Here is a 16,477-nt window from a genome sequence, read left to right on the forward strand (position 1 = left end):
TACTGAAGGACATCTTGGTTACTTCCAAGTTTTGGCAATTATGAATAAATGTTGGTGTGGATAGAAATTGTCACCTCACTTGGGTGAATATGAAGGAGTATGACTGCTGGATTATATGGTTAAGACTATGTCTAGTTTTGGGATGCCTGGGTGGCTCAGTCAGTTAAGTGTCTACCTTTGGCTCAGGTCATGATCCCAGGGTCCTAGGATCGAGTCTCACATCAGGCTTCTTGCTCAGCGGGGAGTCTGCTTCTCCTTCTTCCTCTGCCTGCCACTCCCCCTGCTTGTGCGCTCTCTCTCGCTGTCAAGTAAATAAACAAAATCTTAAAAAAAAAAAAAACTATGTCTAGTTTTGTTAGAAACTGCCAAACTGTCTTCCAAAGTGGCTATACCATTCTGCATTCCCACCAGCAGTGAGAGAAAGTTCCTGTTGCTCCATGTCCTCACCAGCATTGGGTGTTGTGAGTGTTCTGGATTTGAGTCTAATTTTTAATGGATGTGTATTGGTATTTCATTGTTGTTTTAATTTGCATTTCCTTGATGTCATAATGTGGAGCATCTTTTCATATGTGTATTTGTTCTTCATATATCTTCTTTGGTAAGGTGTCCTGATCTTTCACAAATTTTATTTTTTATTTATTTTTTAAAAAGATTTTATTTATTTATTTGAGAGAGAGAGGAGAGGGAGAGAACGCGTGTGCATGAGCAGGGGGAAGGGGCAGAGGGAGAAGGAGAAGCAGACTCCCTGCTGAGCAGGGAGCCCAATGCGGGACTCCATCCCAGGATGCTGGGATCATGACCTGAGCCGAAGGATCAGAGTTCACTTTGCCAGAAATGGGACTAATGGACAGCAAGGGTTTCCTCAGCTGTGCACTAAGAAGACCTCAGCATCGCATCCAGGGCGTTCCTGCCAAAGCCACATAGGACTCTGAACAGGAGGGAACAGCAACTGCCCCCGGACTCAGGGACACCCTGCAAATCAACTAGCCAGTGCTCTGCAGAAGTGACTAGTCTCCATCTAGAGCCTGTAGATCAGGGAACAGAATGGTGTCCATATTAACTTTCCCAATTTGGGTCATTGTGCTGCGGGTGGGTAGAACATTTCTTGCTTTTAGAAACGCATATATTAAAAGGGGCATGATATATGCAACTTTTATTTTTTTTAGAGATTTTATTTTATTTTTTAAGATCTATTTATTTATTTATTTGACAGAGAGAGAGAGACAGACAGAGCAGAAGGAGGGGGAGCAGGAGAGGGAGAAGCAGGCTCCCAGCTGGGCAGGGAGCCCAATTCGGAACTCGATCCCAGGACCTTGGCATCATGACCTGAGCCAAAGGCAGACGTTTAACCGACTGAGCCACCCAAGCACCCCTAGAGATTTTATTTTTAAGGAATCTCTACACCCAGTGTGGGGCTCAGAGTCACATGTTCTATTGACTGAGCCAGCCAGACACCCCTGCAACTTACTTTTAAATCGTTCAGAAAAAAGTGTATGTACACACGTGTGTGTGCATGTGGAGGGGGAGTAAGTGTGTAAAATATTAACATTTGTACTGTTTTGCAACTTTACGTCAAGGCTGGAATTATGTCAAAAGTAAAAATAAAACACTTGAAAGGAAATGTTTGGTGAGTCGTTTCTTTTGAACTTCTGTCCCAACCACCCAGCCGGCTCTAGAAAGTTCCTTCCTCCAGTCCGAACGGGGCTTGTTACTTCTTTGTGGCTCACACACCTCTGTGAACACTTGAAGCTTCAGGCCCCTCCCCAGAAAAACACTCAGATGCACGCGCTCACATCACATGCACCTGCCTTTGCAAACCACCGCCGCCAGGCTTTCTCTCCGGCCTGGGAGACCAGCAAAGGAGTGTCAGCATGCACGGAAGCCTAAGGAGGCACCAGCCGCGGAGTGAGTGTGGAAGTGAATGGCGTGGCTCCGAACCACAGGACGCCATTCAGGGTCCAAGGAGCCTTTGGCCCAAGCGAGGGCCCCTCCTCCGTTTCTCACGCCTCTGCGGACACAGAGGGGCAGGGGCAAGGCCATGCTGTTGCTGTAGTGACAAACTGCTCAGACACGAGCCCACCGCCTAAGGCCCAGGCCCCAGACGCCCTAGTCGCCCATAGATCTTGCTTTTCATGCTACCTGGAGCCCGATGCCTTTTGTTGGACAGACTTTTTCATTTAATTTAGCCTTTATCCATATTCAGTTTAACTAGAGTCCTAGACATTTTGGCCAAATGTAAACCTACTAGCAGCATGTTTGCTTTTCAACTGCTGCTCATCTTCACTTCGAAACTCTCTCAAAATGACATGAATTCCAGGGGCGCCTGGGTGGCTCAGTCGTTAAGCATCTGCCTTCAGCTCAGGTCATGATCCCAGGGTCCTGGGATCGAGCCCCACATCAGGCTCCCTGCTCTGTGGGAGGCCTGTTTCTCCCTCTCCTGCTCCCCCTGCTTGTGTTCCCTCTCTCGCTGTGTCTCTCTCTGTCAAATAAATAAAATCTTAAAAAAAAAAAATGTCATAAATTCTAAGGTGTCGTTCGAGGTGAAGACAGGTCTGTCTTGAAGCCCTGGAGTCTTCTCTGCGGAGGAAGAGAACAAGAGTGCAGATGTTTGGTGCACAAGCAAACCCTCTCAAACTGCCCATCTGCCCAGACTGCCAACTCCACCTAAGGCTCTGGGTGAAAAACAAAACAAAACCCCAAAACCGTTATTTTAACATTAAAACAGATCTACTTCAAGAGTAAATATAAAACACCTGTAATTCTAAAATCCTAAACCTTAAAGGACCCCCACTCTGTTGGGGTCCTTGCAGGACCAGGCTAGGAAGTACCGGTGTCGTTCTCTGGGGAAGGGAGGAAGGTGATTAAGAGTCCAGAGGACTCGTTTCCTGGAGGGAAGCCGTCATGGTTTGGGGGGACTTGGCAACTGAGTGACTCCCTGAGCCCAGCCCTGGGCCAGGCGCTGGGGCGAACAAACAGGGCGCCGGGCAGCCTCTGCTCCCGGGGCCCCGCGCCTGGTTAGTAGAGACGGCCGCGCGCACCCCTGCGCCGAAGCGTCCGGCGGGACTGACGCGAGCGAACATTTTATGCAGTCTGTTCGCGTTTCCCAAGTGAAAATACAATGTGGGGAGGCATCAGCAAGTGGCCTCTCCATTGTTCCTTACGTTCACTTTTTTCCCTCACATTTTAATAGTTTCAAAATTCCGTGATGTAACTTTGATCAAGTTGCTTCCGTTTTTAAAGAGCGATTGGTTAAAAACAGACAGCTCCTAAAGACCGCAAACCGCACGGAACACGCACCGTTCCCTCTGCGGCCGTTGCCGCGCCCCGGTGACTGGCCGACCACTGGCCCGCGCGGCCGGCGGACACGACGGGGTCTGAGACTGTTGTCCCGTCGTGACGGGAAGGCAGAGGCGGCCCAGCACGGCTCCCCGCCCGTCCTGGCGCCCGAGCCAAAGCACATCTGCACGGCCGCTGGGTGCAGGGGGGGCAGGGGGCACATCTGCCCGGGGCTTAGTGAAGAAAATGACCTTTACATCAGTAGGAGAAAGATAAAGGAATATGGCACTGAAGATTGAAATTGTATACCATTTCCCCCCAAAAAATCTCTTCAAATGTTTCCAGGAGAAAGTTGGTCTGGCTTCCATGAAGATAATTTTTTAAAAATATGATGTTAGGTTTGAAATCATTATACCCAATTCTTGACCACAGGTGTTCACTAATTCTCTTGTAGTTCTTGACTGTCACCCACGAGAAAAGTAGTTGATGAAAGTAGGTGACATTGAAACTTCTCTTTTTTTAATTCAAAAATTTCTAACAGTTGAAATGATAGTCTAGCAGCCCATGATGTATTTCTCCTGGACACACGTAATGTTGATAATTGTGAAAATGTGAACGGAATTTGAATCCAGAACAATTCTAGCGAAGTCTTTTTAAGTGCCGGAGAAGCTCCAGAGAGGTCTCCCTGCGGCAGCTCAGAGGCCACAGTGGCCGTGGACAGAGAGATGGATCAACACGTAAGGCTGGAACAGAGGGCTCCTTGGGCCTCCAGGAGCCTCCCTGACCTCCCCGGCCCAGCCTCCCCGGCAGCTCGGGCCTCACCTGGGCTCACAGGGCCATGTGTCTGCAGCTCGGAGGACTGTAGGGCGAGCAGCCAGCCCTGCTCTCTGAGAGCCCAGGGCAAGCTGCATGCAGGAGCTGACAGTTAGATTTCCAGTGATCTTGTGAACCATTATTAAATGTTGAATTACATATGAATCACGTTCAAAATCAAGGTAATAAATTCTCAAAACTCACCACAGGCTGATTTTACCATGTGACGGTTAGCTCTGCTCTCGAGATGGTTTCCCTTCATTCTATCTATACGACAGCAATGCTGTGTGATGGTGTGCTACGTGCGTGACTTTGCAGCTCTGGGTTCAGCGACATCACATTGGTAGCTTTGGATCCGCCATGGTGAGAGTGTTTACGCCATGGAAATCAGCAAATGCAGCAGATCGGTCCTTGACTTACTGCTCATGTCTCCCTGACCCTCGCCCCACCAGTGGTCAAACATTTATCAGCACACCTCTGGCGGCAGGACACCGGAGACAAACGCCTAGGGGCTCCAGCTGCCCCGAGGGCTGAGGGCATTCCACTGGAACCATGCTTGGACCGGTGGCCTTCATGACACTGACACATGCTATAACGTCACCCACAGTAAGGAACCATCTAACGAAGCTAGAAGGGGAGGCTGAGCTGCCCTCTACATCCGTGGGCTTGCCCGAAGCACACCAGCCATGACAGTACAACCATGGGCCCCTTCCAGCTCTTAACCTGAGCAACCTTCAGTCTTCTCCTTTAGCTCATTGAATCCAAATCTGGTTACGGACTCTGGTTACTCTGGTAGGATTCCCGTAGCCCAGTGGAACCTGTGTAGAGTATTGTAAGGTTCTAAGAGGCACCTAAGAGGTAGGAGCCGCCTTCATCCATCCAGGCAGAGAGAAGGGGCCTGTGCTCATGCAGACTCCAAGAAGTGAGAAACTTTTAATTTGTGATAAACAGAAAGAGTCTGTGCATGTGAGATTTGGGAAGTGGGGGAAAAAAAAGAGAGAGAGAGAGCCACTACTGAGATCTGTCCCCGCACTGAGCCCAGATGCACACAGTAAGACATTTCATTTTCTCCTCACTCACCCCAGCCTTCGCGGGTCCCAGCCCTGCGCCGGGCGGTTCTAGGCACTGCGGAGAGTGGTGAGCCAACCACACGCTGACCCGTCCGACAGCCTGGGGCGGGGCCCGAGCCGGGAAGGCCGCAGGCTAACACCAGACTGCCTGGCTTGGAGTTCAGCGTCCTTCGTTAGTGATTTTCTGGGCCTTGTTGTGCCTATTGCGGCAAACCTGCCAGGCAGGTATCATCAACCCTCTTACAAGCTGAGGTAAGATACTGTCTGAGTTAACTTAGCATGTTTCCCAGAGTCCAGCACATGCTAGTGAACGCACAAGTATGAGGTAAGTGTGTACCAGTGAAGTCTTACAACCACTGGCCATCCCCAATACGGAGATATACTTTTTTATCCCAATCTCCTGCTAGTAAAGAGCAAACGCACATCCTTAACCAAAAAGTGTGCCATGCAACCCAGCCCTGGTGGAGTGGGCCCGGGATGCTTCCCCCTAGGGTTTAGTGGGGACACCGAGCCCACTCGCAGGAGACAGTTCCACGGAAGGCCCCTAGGAAGTGTGGCTTTTAGGTGATGAGCATTTTGCATAAAGTATGTTAACTAAATTTTAGAAAATTCAAAATTATGGTTTTGGTTCTCAAACATCCTGCTGCAAAGAGCTCAACCTCCCTAGAAAGACTCTGGGTAAATAAGGACCTGGTTAATTCTGGTCTCACTCCTATCTGCATGGGGGCCCTGAAGGCCCACTCGGCTACCACAGGCCACCTCCCCAGGGGCAGGGGGGCCTGACTACAGGTCAAGGACCATCCGGACTCCTCAGGGACACACAGCTGAAGATGGGGTTCCTCAGCTTTTTAAAACTCACACCCGCTTTTGTAAAACAAAAAACAAGCCCTCCTCCTTACTTGGGAATTTTGAAATTTCGAAATAAATTATAACTGAAAGTCCACCAAAACACAGTAATTTGAAAATGCTCTTCCACGCCTCAGCCCCCACCCTATGCATCAGTAAGTATCACTTCTGGAGGGTGCTTCAAGGTTTCTGCAGTGTCAGCCTGGGGGAAGACCAACGGCAGATCAACACTAGCAGCTGCTTGCTGTATCGGGGTCACCAGGCCTGCCTCTGGAGGTAGCCCAGCCTGGACGCTGAAGCAGGACCACACGGACAGACTGTGGAGACAGGGCCATCAGTCACCTGTGGGACCCCCACTTGGACGCTGACCCAAACAAATCACTGTAAAGGCACTTTTGAGGCAATCCCTAAGTGTGACTACATACTGACTACTAGCTAATTCCGAAAATGTGTTCACCTTGTGAGTGGTAATAGGCATTAAGGTTATGTAAGAAAATACCCCTATTTTTTAGAAATATCTACCAAAGTAGGTATGAAATTATATGATATCTGGGATTACCTTAAAATATTTAGCAAAGGGCAGATGAAGCAAATGTGGCAAAAATCTTGATAATCACTGAATCTGAGTGGGAGGGGGTTGCTGCAGCATAATTTAAAAACATGGGGTGCCCGGCTGGCTCCGTCAGTGGAACATGGGACTCTTAATCTCAGGGTTGAAGTTCGAGCCCCACATGGGGCGTAGAGATCACTTAAAAATAAAATCCTTCAATAAATAAAAATAAAAATGTAAAACAAAGAGTCAGTTAAGGCAATCACAGAATCCCTCAGCTCTTTGAAGTTACGGAGATAGCTGCTTCTGCCACGTTTTGCAGCAAATGTTCACGTACAACAATCACAAGCTGGTTTCCAAGTTTGGAAAATGTCACTTCCTCCATTTTACTTGTTGGGGTCATAATCCCCAAATCTTTAACAGGTAGAGAACCCTCAGGAAGAAGGGCAGGAGGGAGGGAGGAAATGCCGCTCCCGGCCCTCACGCGGCAGACCCCCTCACGCGGCAGACCGGAGCCCGGGCTGCTCTCCGGGGACAGACCCAGGCGGCCCTCAGGCAGACGTGCCGTGCGTTCCCTGAGAACAAAGGGACGCGGGGCTAGCTCTCCGTGCGGCCCTAGAACAGAAGCTCCTGACTGAGGGCCACAGATCTCGGAATCAAGATTTTAAATGTGCACGCAGAGTTTTCTAGAGAGTATTCAGCTTTCTTTGGATTCTCACAGGGATCCATGTCCCCCAAAGTTAAGAACCACTGCTCTTCATTAAAGAGAGTTTGAAAGCAACTTGGTTAGACTGAAGCTCTGGCCATAGATTGTCACAAGGAAAGATTTTTATTTGAGAACATCTGATACTTTTGGAAAAGCTCCTGCTGGATCCAAAACACCCCGCCTGACAGTCCATCTCCAACACGTCCCCCAAACCCACCAGCCTAGTCCTGTAGGCACCACAGGCTCTGTCCCCCGCTGGTTCTGCTTCTGCCACCCACAGCCCCAGCCACCCGCGCAGACCCTGTGACCCCAAACCAGCTGCACGGCCACAGGGAGGAGGGGTCCGCCGGCGGGAGAGATGCTAACAGCAGAGCAGGTGACACGCATGTGCACACAAACACTGTTTATTCCGACTGTGGCCAAAGTCAGGGAGAGACGGCAGAAGCTCAGTGCCCTAGAAGTCCTCCCAGGTTCAAGGGTTCAACGACGGCTCGGTGTGGGCCGGGAGAGTGCTGGCCTCCCTGCGTGCTGGACCTCCCACAGTCTGAGACGGGCTAGCGCCCCGCAGGCACGGCCTCCATCGTCCGCAGCTACCGCACTGCCTCAGCCTTTATGTTAGGCCGGAGTCTCTGCGGAGCACGTCAGTTTAGCTACTCCTTTATTCCTGCAGGCTGCCGGGTGGGAGGGCAGCAGCATGGCGCAGGTCTAGCGGAGTCCCGAGGTGGGGGCCGAGGCCTCAGCAGATGGGACAGGACAGCGCCTTTGCTGAAGGGCTGCTCGCTCCTCAATGCCACCGCCCACCGCCTGTCTAGCCTCCAGGGAGAGGTCTGAGATTAGGGCCCACGGGGACAGGAGCACCTGCCCGCGGGCCTACGTGAGGACCCACATCGAACAGCTCACGCGTCTCTGTGGAGCGCCGCGTTCACCTCAGCGCCGGAGCCTCAGGAAGAATGCGTGTTTACACTCTGTACTCTCCAGGGGGTAATACTTATCATAGAAATCTAAGACGTATTCTTCAGTCTTGAATCCAAACTTCTGGTAGAGCAGCATAGCGGGGTTGCTTGCTGAGACGTGAAGGGTCACATCCTTGCCCATGCAGGTCTGCCAAAAGGGTGGAAAAGTACCAGATGAGAATCAAAGAGCCTGAGGGAAATGAGTAGGTGAGGGAAGTCTGTGAAGTGTAGGTAGGTGGTTATGGCAACCGGGGACAGCAGGGCCAGCAGCTGGGACGCCCAACACCCAGCAACAGCTGAGAGCCCCAGTCACTCTGCGGCCGAGCCACACGCTCACGGAAACGTTCGAGACTGAGGAAAGGGATGGCGTGCTGGTTGTTTTTGCTCTGAAGCAAGGGGCCCAGGGGGATAGTTTATTGTCAACTGGATTATTTTATTTATAATTCAATTACACTTCCAAATATCACACATATCAATACCTGGCACTCTGACAATCTTGAAGAAGTCGAGAACAAGATGAGAAGTTCTGCTTTTTAAAACTAGATGTTATCTTATACTCAAACTTGTAAAAATGCCCTTCCTACACCTACTAGAAAAGATGCTGTTATGAGGCTGGATACAAGGTATTAGGACTTTCGTTTAGTTATGAAACCTAAAGACCCAGTACAGACCTTCGGAATCCCACAGGCCCCCTGCCATCCCTCCCAAACTGGCAGAACTAGCTTGTGGTTACTGTATTCAGCACTGCCCTAATCCTGGGGGGATGGGGGGGGAAATAATCTTCATTCTGTTAATACGAGGCAAGTTCTTAAGATTCTTTAATTAGCTACACAAGAAAAAAACCAAAAGTCATATAAACTAAGACCTTGTTTTCTAATGAGGAAGGCACCGAAATACTGAGGTTGACAGGGTCCTTGAGATTTTGTAACCCCTGGTTCTCCCCCCCCCCCCCCAGGCCTAGATTTAAGAGGCCTCTCAGGTGGACAGCTCTCCTCTTTTCTCTGTTCACTCACGTTCTGGGCCCAACAGCACTACTATGAGTGTATGAAATGAATTTCATGGAGTAACGCTAGTGTTCCGTGCATGGTCCAACCATGGCACCTTTGAGTACTACTGCCCGGCTGAGCAGTACTGTCGGGGCCTGGGGCTTACAGTCTGGCTGAGGGCTGGGCCCTAGGCACAAGGATAAACACTCCTGCACCCACCTGCTGAGCGCTCAGTAAGGACTGACCCTGCACCAGGCCTTCTCTGAGGCGCACACGGGAGTGTCAGCCCTGCACTGCCCGCGGGCCCTGCCGCTGAAGAGAAAGGCAGCAGTGCTCCTGGCAGGATGGATGGGGCGGCGGGGGGGGGGGGCCGTGGCGTGAATCGTGGCTGTGAGTGGTGGGGGATGGGGTGTGGTACAAAGAACTCAGAGTCTCAACACAACACCAGGGAGCACGTGTTAAGTGCCCAGTGGGGAGGGAAGAAAGCAATTTCTAGAAAACAATTCCAGGTTCCTGGCGACATCTGGGAAGTATTGAGCACGTTTCATTAAAAACTGGAAAAATGGGGCGCCTGGGTGGCTCAGTAGGTTAAGCGTCTGCCTTCGGTTCAGGTCATGCGTTGGGCTCCCTGCTCAGTAGGGAGCCTGCTTCTGTCTCTCCCTCTACCCTTCTCCCCTACTCGTGCCCTCTCTCGCTCCCGCTCTCTCAAATAAAATCTTTAAAATTGGAAAAATGACATTTTATCTTCTCCTTCCTCTATTTAAAAGGAATCTTGCCCGTGTAACACACAATCCTCCATGCCAAATGGTTTCTTTTTTTTAAGATTTATTTATTTGAGAGAGAGAGAGCGAGCGAGCACACAGAGGGAGAGGGAGAAGCAGGCTCCCCACTTAGCAGGGAGCCCGATGCGGGCCTCCATCCCAGGATTCTGGGATCATGACCTGAGTTGAAGGCAGACACTTAACACACTGAGCCTCCCAGGCGCCCCCAGCCAAATGGTTTTGAGATAAAAGTTTACCAGAAAGACTCTGGGGGGAGGGGCGCCTGGGTGGTTCAGTCGTTAAGCGTCTGCCTTCAGCTCAGGTCATGATCCCAGGGTCCTGGGATCGAGCCTCATATCAGGCTCCCTGCTCAGCGGGAAGCCTGCTTCTCCCTCTCCCACTCCCCCTGCTTGTGTTCCCTCTCTCGCTGTGTCTCTCTCTGTCAAATAAATAAATAAAATCTTTAAAAAAAAAAAAAAAAAGATTCTGGGGGGGAAACTCCTTACATGTTTTTCTGATGTTAGTTTATAAATATATGGTATATTTTCTTCAACAGTGGTACAGATATATCAAAGGATGAATTATAATTCAATATTCAAATCAAGTCTCAAAAGCTTATACAGCTCATACAGTGATAATAGAGTGAAGAATAATCAGCGATAATAGAATACGTAGTCCTGGTTGATACAGTTTTGCTAAAATGTTTAAAAATACTTAAAAACTTTTGCAACAGCATAGGTGGCATTACGCTCAGTGAAAGAAGTCAGACAGAGACAGGTACTGTATGATCTCATTTATACGTGGAATCTGAGAAACACACAGTGAAAGCTGAACTCCCAGATACAGACAACAGGCTGGCGCTTGCCAGCGGCGGGGTTGGGGGGGGGCGGTGAACTGGCCGCAGGGGCGTCCAAAGGAACAGCCTTGTAGGTTATAAAACCAGTCAGTCCAGGGGCTGTCCCCCACAGCATGGAGACTAGAGCTCTCAACACTGTACTGCATATCTGAAAGCTGCTGAGAGTAGATCTTAAAAGTTCTCATCCCAAGAAAACAAATGTTTGTAGCGATGTATGTGTGGTGACGGATGGTCACCAGACTCACTGTGTTGGTTCGCAACATACATCGTTACACTGTGCGGCTGAGAGGAGTATGTTTCGTATGTCCGTTACACGCCAGTACGGAAAAGCCCCCAAAGACCACAGTTCCACTTCCGCTCCTCAGAGTCGTGCTGGCGGGCTAAGAGCAGCAGGAGGTACCAATAGGGGTCGGTCCTCTGAGTGCTCCGGGCTCTCACTTCTGGTATTTTTCTCATTTTGTTTACTATACGTGTTTACAAACTGGTTTCTTTGAAGCCTGGGCCGGAATGGTGATCTTATTTCAGAGGGGCGAAGATTTCTATCTGTACGTTAAGAGCCTCAGGAGGGATAGTGACTGGTGTTTTCTCACTGGGTTTCCGAGACCACCCATTCTGTTGGGCCGTGCTGGGAAGGCTCAGCCCAGTGTCATCCCTCCATGCCTCCACGTCTTCCAGGGGAGCCCAGAGGCAAGCTGGTAGCACAGACAGCTTACCTGAATCAGATGATAAATCATGAATGTTGCAATCCCTGCTCTTCTCCATTCAGGATGGACAAACAGAAATGAAATGTAAGCTTCATTGTACTTTACGTCGGGAACCATGAAGCCAAAGGCAATGATGACTTTTTTATAAAGGACAACAACACTGAAGTCTGGATACTGCAGGCACTCAGACAGGTCAATGCCTAAAGAAAAGAGATAATTGGAGATTCAAACTCTGTGCCTTCTGGAATTAACGAACACCAAGCTGTTCAGTCTGGACTTACAACTACACCTGCATGCTAAAAAAAAACCCCAAAAAACCAAAACCAAAACTGAAGACAAAGATATTAGCATAGACATCATACATTCAGATCACACAAATAAAGTGAATTTTAGAAAATATCAAAACTAACACCGTCTTTTCTAGGTACACATGTTAAAAGAGAAGCAGGATAGGGCTGGTAGTAGAGAGCGCACAGGTCTAGAACTGGACATATCTGGCTTTGAACTTAGCCTTCTCTACAATGTGTGTCAGCTGACACCTTTCTAGACGTGGGCCTCAGCAAGTGCACACCCAGACCTCACAGGGTGGGAGCAAAGACCCCAAGAGCCCATACTGTTGTGTTCTTCACCTCATACGTGTACAGTTTACAAGCTCTTTTGTACAAAGGCTACATTTTACAGTAAAGGGGATAAGCAAACAATGATTGCATGCATAAGGTATGGAGGCACCCAGAGTAAGGTGAGGAAGTAGTAGATGCTCCCAGAATGTTCCTTTTGGCCCCCATACCACTCCTAAAAGATGAGCACAACTCTGCCACCACATGTGCACTATTACATGATTATCAGACAACAAAGATGACACAGCTCTACTCCCGATGAAATCTTATCTAACATCTGGAAGACATGTAATATTTCCTTTATGTTTCAAAGCAGCACGGTAAGACAGATCCACAAAGAACGTGTTTATATTTAGCAATGAAAATGCGTTCACTCTTTACTTGGTGGCTTTGGTCTACAGAGAGAAATATATTGAGGCTGGTAAAATGACAAATCATATTGGGTTTACTCTTATTTTCAAATTGGGGTATTTGGGGGCACCTGGGTGGTTTAGTCAGTAGGCGTCTGCCTTCGGCTCGGGTCGTGATCCCAGGGTCCTGGGATCGAGCCCCGCATTGGGTTCCCTGCTCTGCGGGAAGCCTGCTTCTCCCTCTCCCACTCCCCCTGCTTGTGTTCCCTCTTTCGCTGTCTCTGTCAAATAAATAAATAAAATCTTTTAAAAAAAAAAAGTTCAAATTGGGGTAGTTGGCTTTTTAAAAATGCCTTTTGGCTTTATTTACACTCTCCCCAAGGAATAGCTAAATAAACAAAATTACAGAATTATTAAGCAAAAAACCAAAAGTGTCCCAACATGCCCAAGCTACCACTCAGTGTATCACTGGTAGATACTACCTGGTATCTAAACATATGTAGAAGCAAAACAGGATGAATCTTTTATTCTGGAAGCAGAGACAGACAGGGAAGAGAAACATACAAAAATACTGTTTATTACTTTTAATTGCTGGCTTCTTCTTGATCTTAGGAAGAAAGAGGTGTTCATATTTTACTATTTCTATGTTAGCAGAGACAGACTAAATGAAATCATGAGTAAAGGTTTTAGAGTCACATGACGTACACTAATTTAAAAATATCACTAAAGTGAACTACACAGAAAACTGATCTGCCTAGTTTGGGAGGGGAACATACCAGGCCAGAAAAACTCCTGACACATGGAGTTGATCGTTGGGATGTGATTTGGCCGGACGTAGCAGTAATCAAGAGGTGCCTCGGCTTCCGGCGTCCAGTGAGGGTCACTCCTGTGCAGGTGGGAACGAATCTGTGACAGGAGCTGCAGTTTGGGTGGCTTTGTTTCATAATCACGTCTCCAGGATCGCAGAAAAAAACAAACTCAAGTCAAGAAAAATACTCCATATCATTCCTAGCCAAGTGATTCACATAAACTCTTTACTCTGCTTGAAATTTTAAGCTAACTTGTGCTACTTTCTATGGCAGATCGCTTGACAACTTGAAAGCCTGCTACTTTTCTGGTATGAAATTTAAAATTTGCCCTCTGCACCTGCCAGGAACCCTACTTGTGGTGGCGGCGAGCCTTCATGAACAGAGTGAGGGACCAAACAGCAGCCTGACTCAAGCCTGCGTGCTCTGGCCCAGGACAGAGCCCAGGGAGGGAGGGTCCAGCTCTGCCGGGGCCTCGGAGGGCAGGCTCGCACACTGCCTCTCACAGGCCCAAGGGACTGCGGTGCTGGGCAAGGAGGATCACATGACTCTGAAGCAAGTACCGTCAACAAGACAACACACTTTCTCAAGACAGCACCAGGGGCCTCTAGTCAGCTCAGCTTCCACAGCACTGCCTAGACAACAAGACTCATCATCCCCAGATGTAAGCCCAACTGAGACGTCTCTCCAATTTTTTTCATTTTACAGATTACTAAATATATACAACTTTAAAACTTAAAAGAGGGAGCCTGGGTGGCTCAGTCGGTTGAGCATCTGCCTTCAGCTCAGGTCATGATCCCAGAGTCCTGGGATCAAGTCCCGCATCGGGCTCCCTGATCAGTGGGGATTCTGCTTCTCTGCCCCTCCCCTTGCTGATGCTTTCTTTCTCTATCTCTCTCTTTCTCTCTCTTGCTCACTCTCTCTCTCTCAAATAAATAAAATATTAAAAGAAAAACTGAAAAGAAACACAATGAGTATAATACTCATAATGAAATCTAATGGAGTTAACTTATTCTTGCTTTTTACATTTCTTTCAAAGGACTGTCCTTTCTGCAAAAAAAAAAAAAAAAAAAAAAAAAACTACAGTCGAAACAAGCCAAGGATAAGACTGGACACAGAGCACAGACTCAGTCCATGTTGATGCCTGCTCCCAGGGGAGGGTCTGGACTCACTCCAGTGGGGGACCATGGTGCAGAAGCCACCAACACCCTTCCTCACAACACACTCAACATCACAGCTCTTCTGCGTGTACCTGATGTAAGGCTTCAGGATCCGAGAAGTGTAAGGGCTGACAATACTCTGGTCCACGGCCAGATCTTCCGATCCCACCAAACGATACAGAAACCTAGTGGTCTGGTGCCGAAACCCTTTCCTGGATGGCAAGGCAGTCTAGGAGAAAGAAATGCTGGTTATGTAGAAATAAAGTCACTCAAAGGATTGGTTTAATTTCACAGGGATAATTAGTACGTAGGACATTTTTATGTGTCGGAAAGTAGGTCTTTTTGTATTACTTACCTGGAACGCTCAAATTTCAATACAAACCTCATAGGTACCTCTGCATAAAATCAGATACGAAAAACCAATGCTGGTTGTAACAGTTTATAAAATTGAAATAATTTAAAAAATTTTAAAGTTACTTAAAAAGTTTAAGTCATTTAAGTGAGTGGAATGCAGGACTGAGCACCGGATTTACAGCTTCTGTAGGTTGCATCCTGCCTAATAACACCTCCAATCCAGTCATCAGATATTAACCCACTCAACACGTGGGTCACGCTGCGGGAGTCTGTTATCCACAGAGCGGGAGGGGCCAACTACTGCTGCCCCTGCGTATTGGTTTAGTAAAACAGGCCTCTATTCCACTGGGTATATTTGACAGGAGCAGGACTGATGTAGACCGTTGTCCCTATGACAAATCACGAGAGCGGAGAGGCCCTCCCAGGGGTCGAACGAGGAGGTGCTCTGGGTTCCTCAGGTGGGTGTCCAAACAGAACAGGTAGGTTTCACCCTGGGAGCCCGAACAGAGATGTCTGTTTCTGGGAGTGCTGCTCCAGGGCCCTCAGTCGTGTAGGAACAGAACATGTGCAATTAGGGTTTTACAGCAAAGAGCCCAGATGGAAGATTAAAAGGCACATTTATAAAGTGGTTTGCCAAGCGCTGGATGAAGTTTAGAAACCTGAGTTGTTTTTGGAGAGTCCGTTTGCTCTTTAGCCTAGAAAATAACTTTGCTGGAAGGAGAGCAAGAATTCCTTCTTTTATAATTTGCTCTCATTACTTTCCCCAACTGGACACCAAAATTTTCAAAGGATGACTTTGAAATTCTTCCAGGATTTTCAAATAGGTTTCAGAGGGAAATTCAGAGCAATGGCATATAGTTTCCAAACATAGCCTCAACACTTCCTCCCGCGCCCGTGGGGACGTGTGGCTCCTCCTGTCAAGCGGCAGAGTCTGTTCCCTCCCCTTGGATCTGGGTGGGCCCTGGGACAGGCCTTGACCAATGACAGAGCGTCAGAAGTAACATTCTGGGACCTTGAGCCCAGTTCTTAAGAGGACCAGCAGCTCCCACTCTCTCTTCCAGTCCAGCTGCCATGGTGTCTAGGCTGGACCCCGGAATGTCTAGAGGCCACATGGAGATGGGCTCTGGAGGAAGAGAAGCCATCCTGATCATTCCGATCCTGACTGAACTCCCTGCTAAAGGCAGCCACGGGCATGACCTCAGCCTTCAGCACATGGGGTAGGACTGCCACCCAGTTGAGCCTAGTAAACCCACAGAATCAGAAGAAAGATTAAACATTGCTTTAAGCCTCTAAGTTTTGGAGTGGTTTGCAATGCAGCAACAGATCACTGAACCACTGGCCCATGATGGACGATCTGGTTCATGACTTGAGGTGAGTTGTGTGGAACTCCACAGATGTCATCCAGTACCCTAACTTCTTTCCACCTAGCCCACCCGCAACGTCTGCCTGGATCACTGCCACCCATTCTCCATACAGAGCCGGATGCATCTTTTAAAAACAAATACATTCACTTCCCTTGGTCAAAACTCCTATGTGGCTTCCCTTACAATTCAAAGTCCTTACCTGTGACTGCAGGATCTACCTGTTATCTCTGTGGCCTCATCTCCCACCCACTTCCTCCACCACCACTATGCTCCAGCCTCACACATCAAACTGTGCTGCCTTGGGG

General features: G+C 48.7%; 1 protein-coding gene across 1 annotated transcript in view; it reads right to left on the reverse strand.

Annotated features, from left to right (window-relative positions):
- Window positions 1-7,365: 7,365 nt before the first annotated feature.
- The window catches only part of KAT14 (lysine acetyltransferase 14), a 34,069-nt gene continuing 24,957 nt past the window's right edge, over window positions 7,366-16,477 (reverse strand). The window contains exons 7-10 of the mRNA XM_036120494.2: window positions 14,547-14,683; window positions 13,265-13,440; window positions 11,531-11,721; window positions 7,366-8,362 (exon numbers count right to left, since the gene is read on the reverse strand). Coding sequence (XP_035976387.1) covers window positions 8,189-8,362; window positions 11,531-11,721; window positions 13,265-13,440; window positions 14,547-14,683 — 678 coding nt within the window. The 3' untranslated portion in view covers window positions 7,366-8,188. The remainder of the gene's footprint in view (window positions 8,363-11,530; window positions 11,722-13,264; window positions 13,441-14,546; window positions 14,684-16,477) is intronic.

This window comes from Halichoerus grypus, chromosome 10 (assembly GCF_964656455.1).
Source record: "Halichoerus grypus chromosome 10, mHalGry1.hap1.1, whole genome shotgun sequence".
In the NCBI taxonomy this organism is placed as follows: Eukaryota; Metazoa; Chordata; class Mammalia; order Carnivora; family Phocidae; genus Halichoerus; species Halichoerus grypus.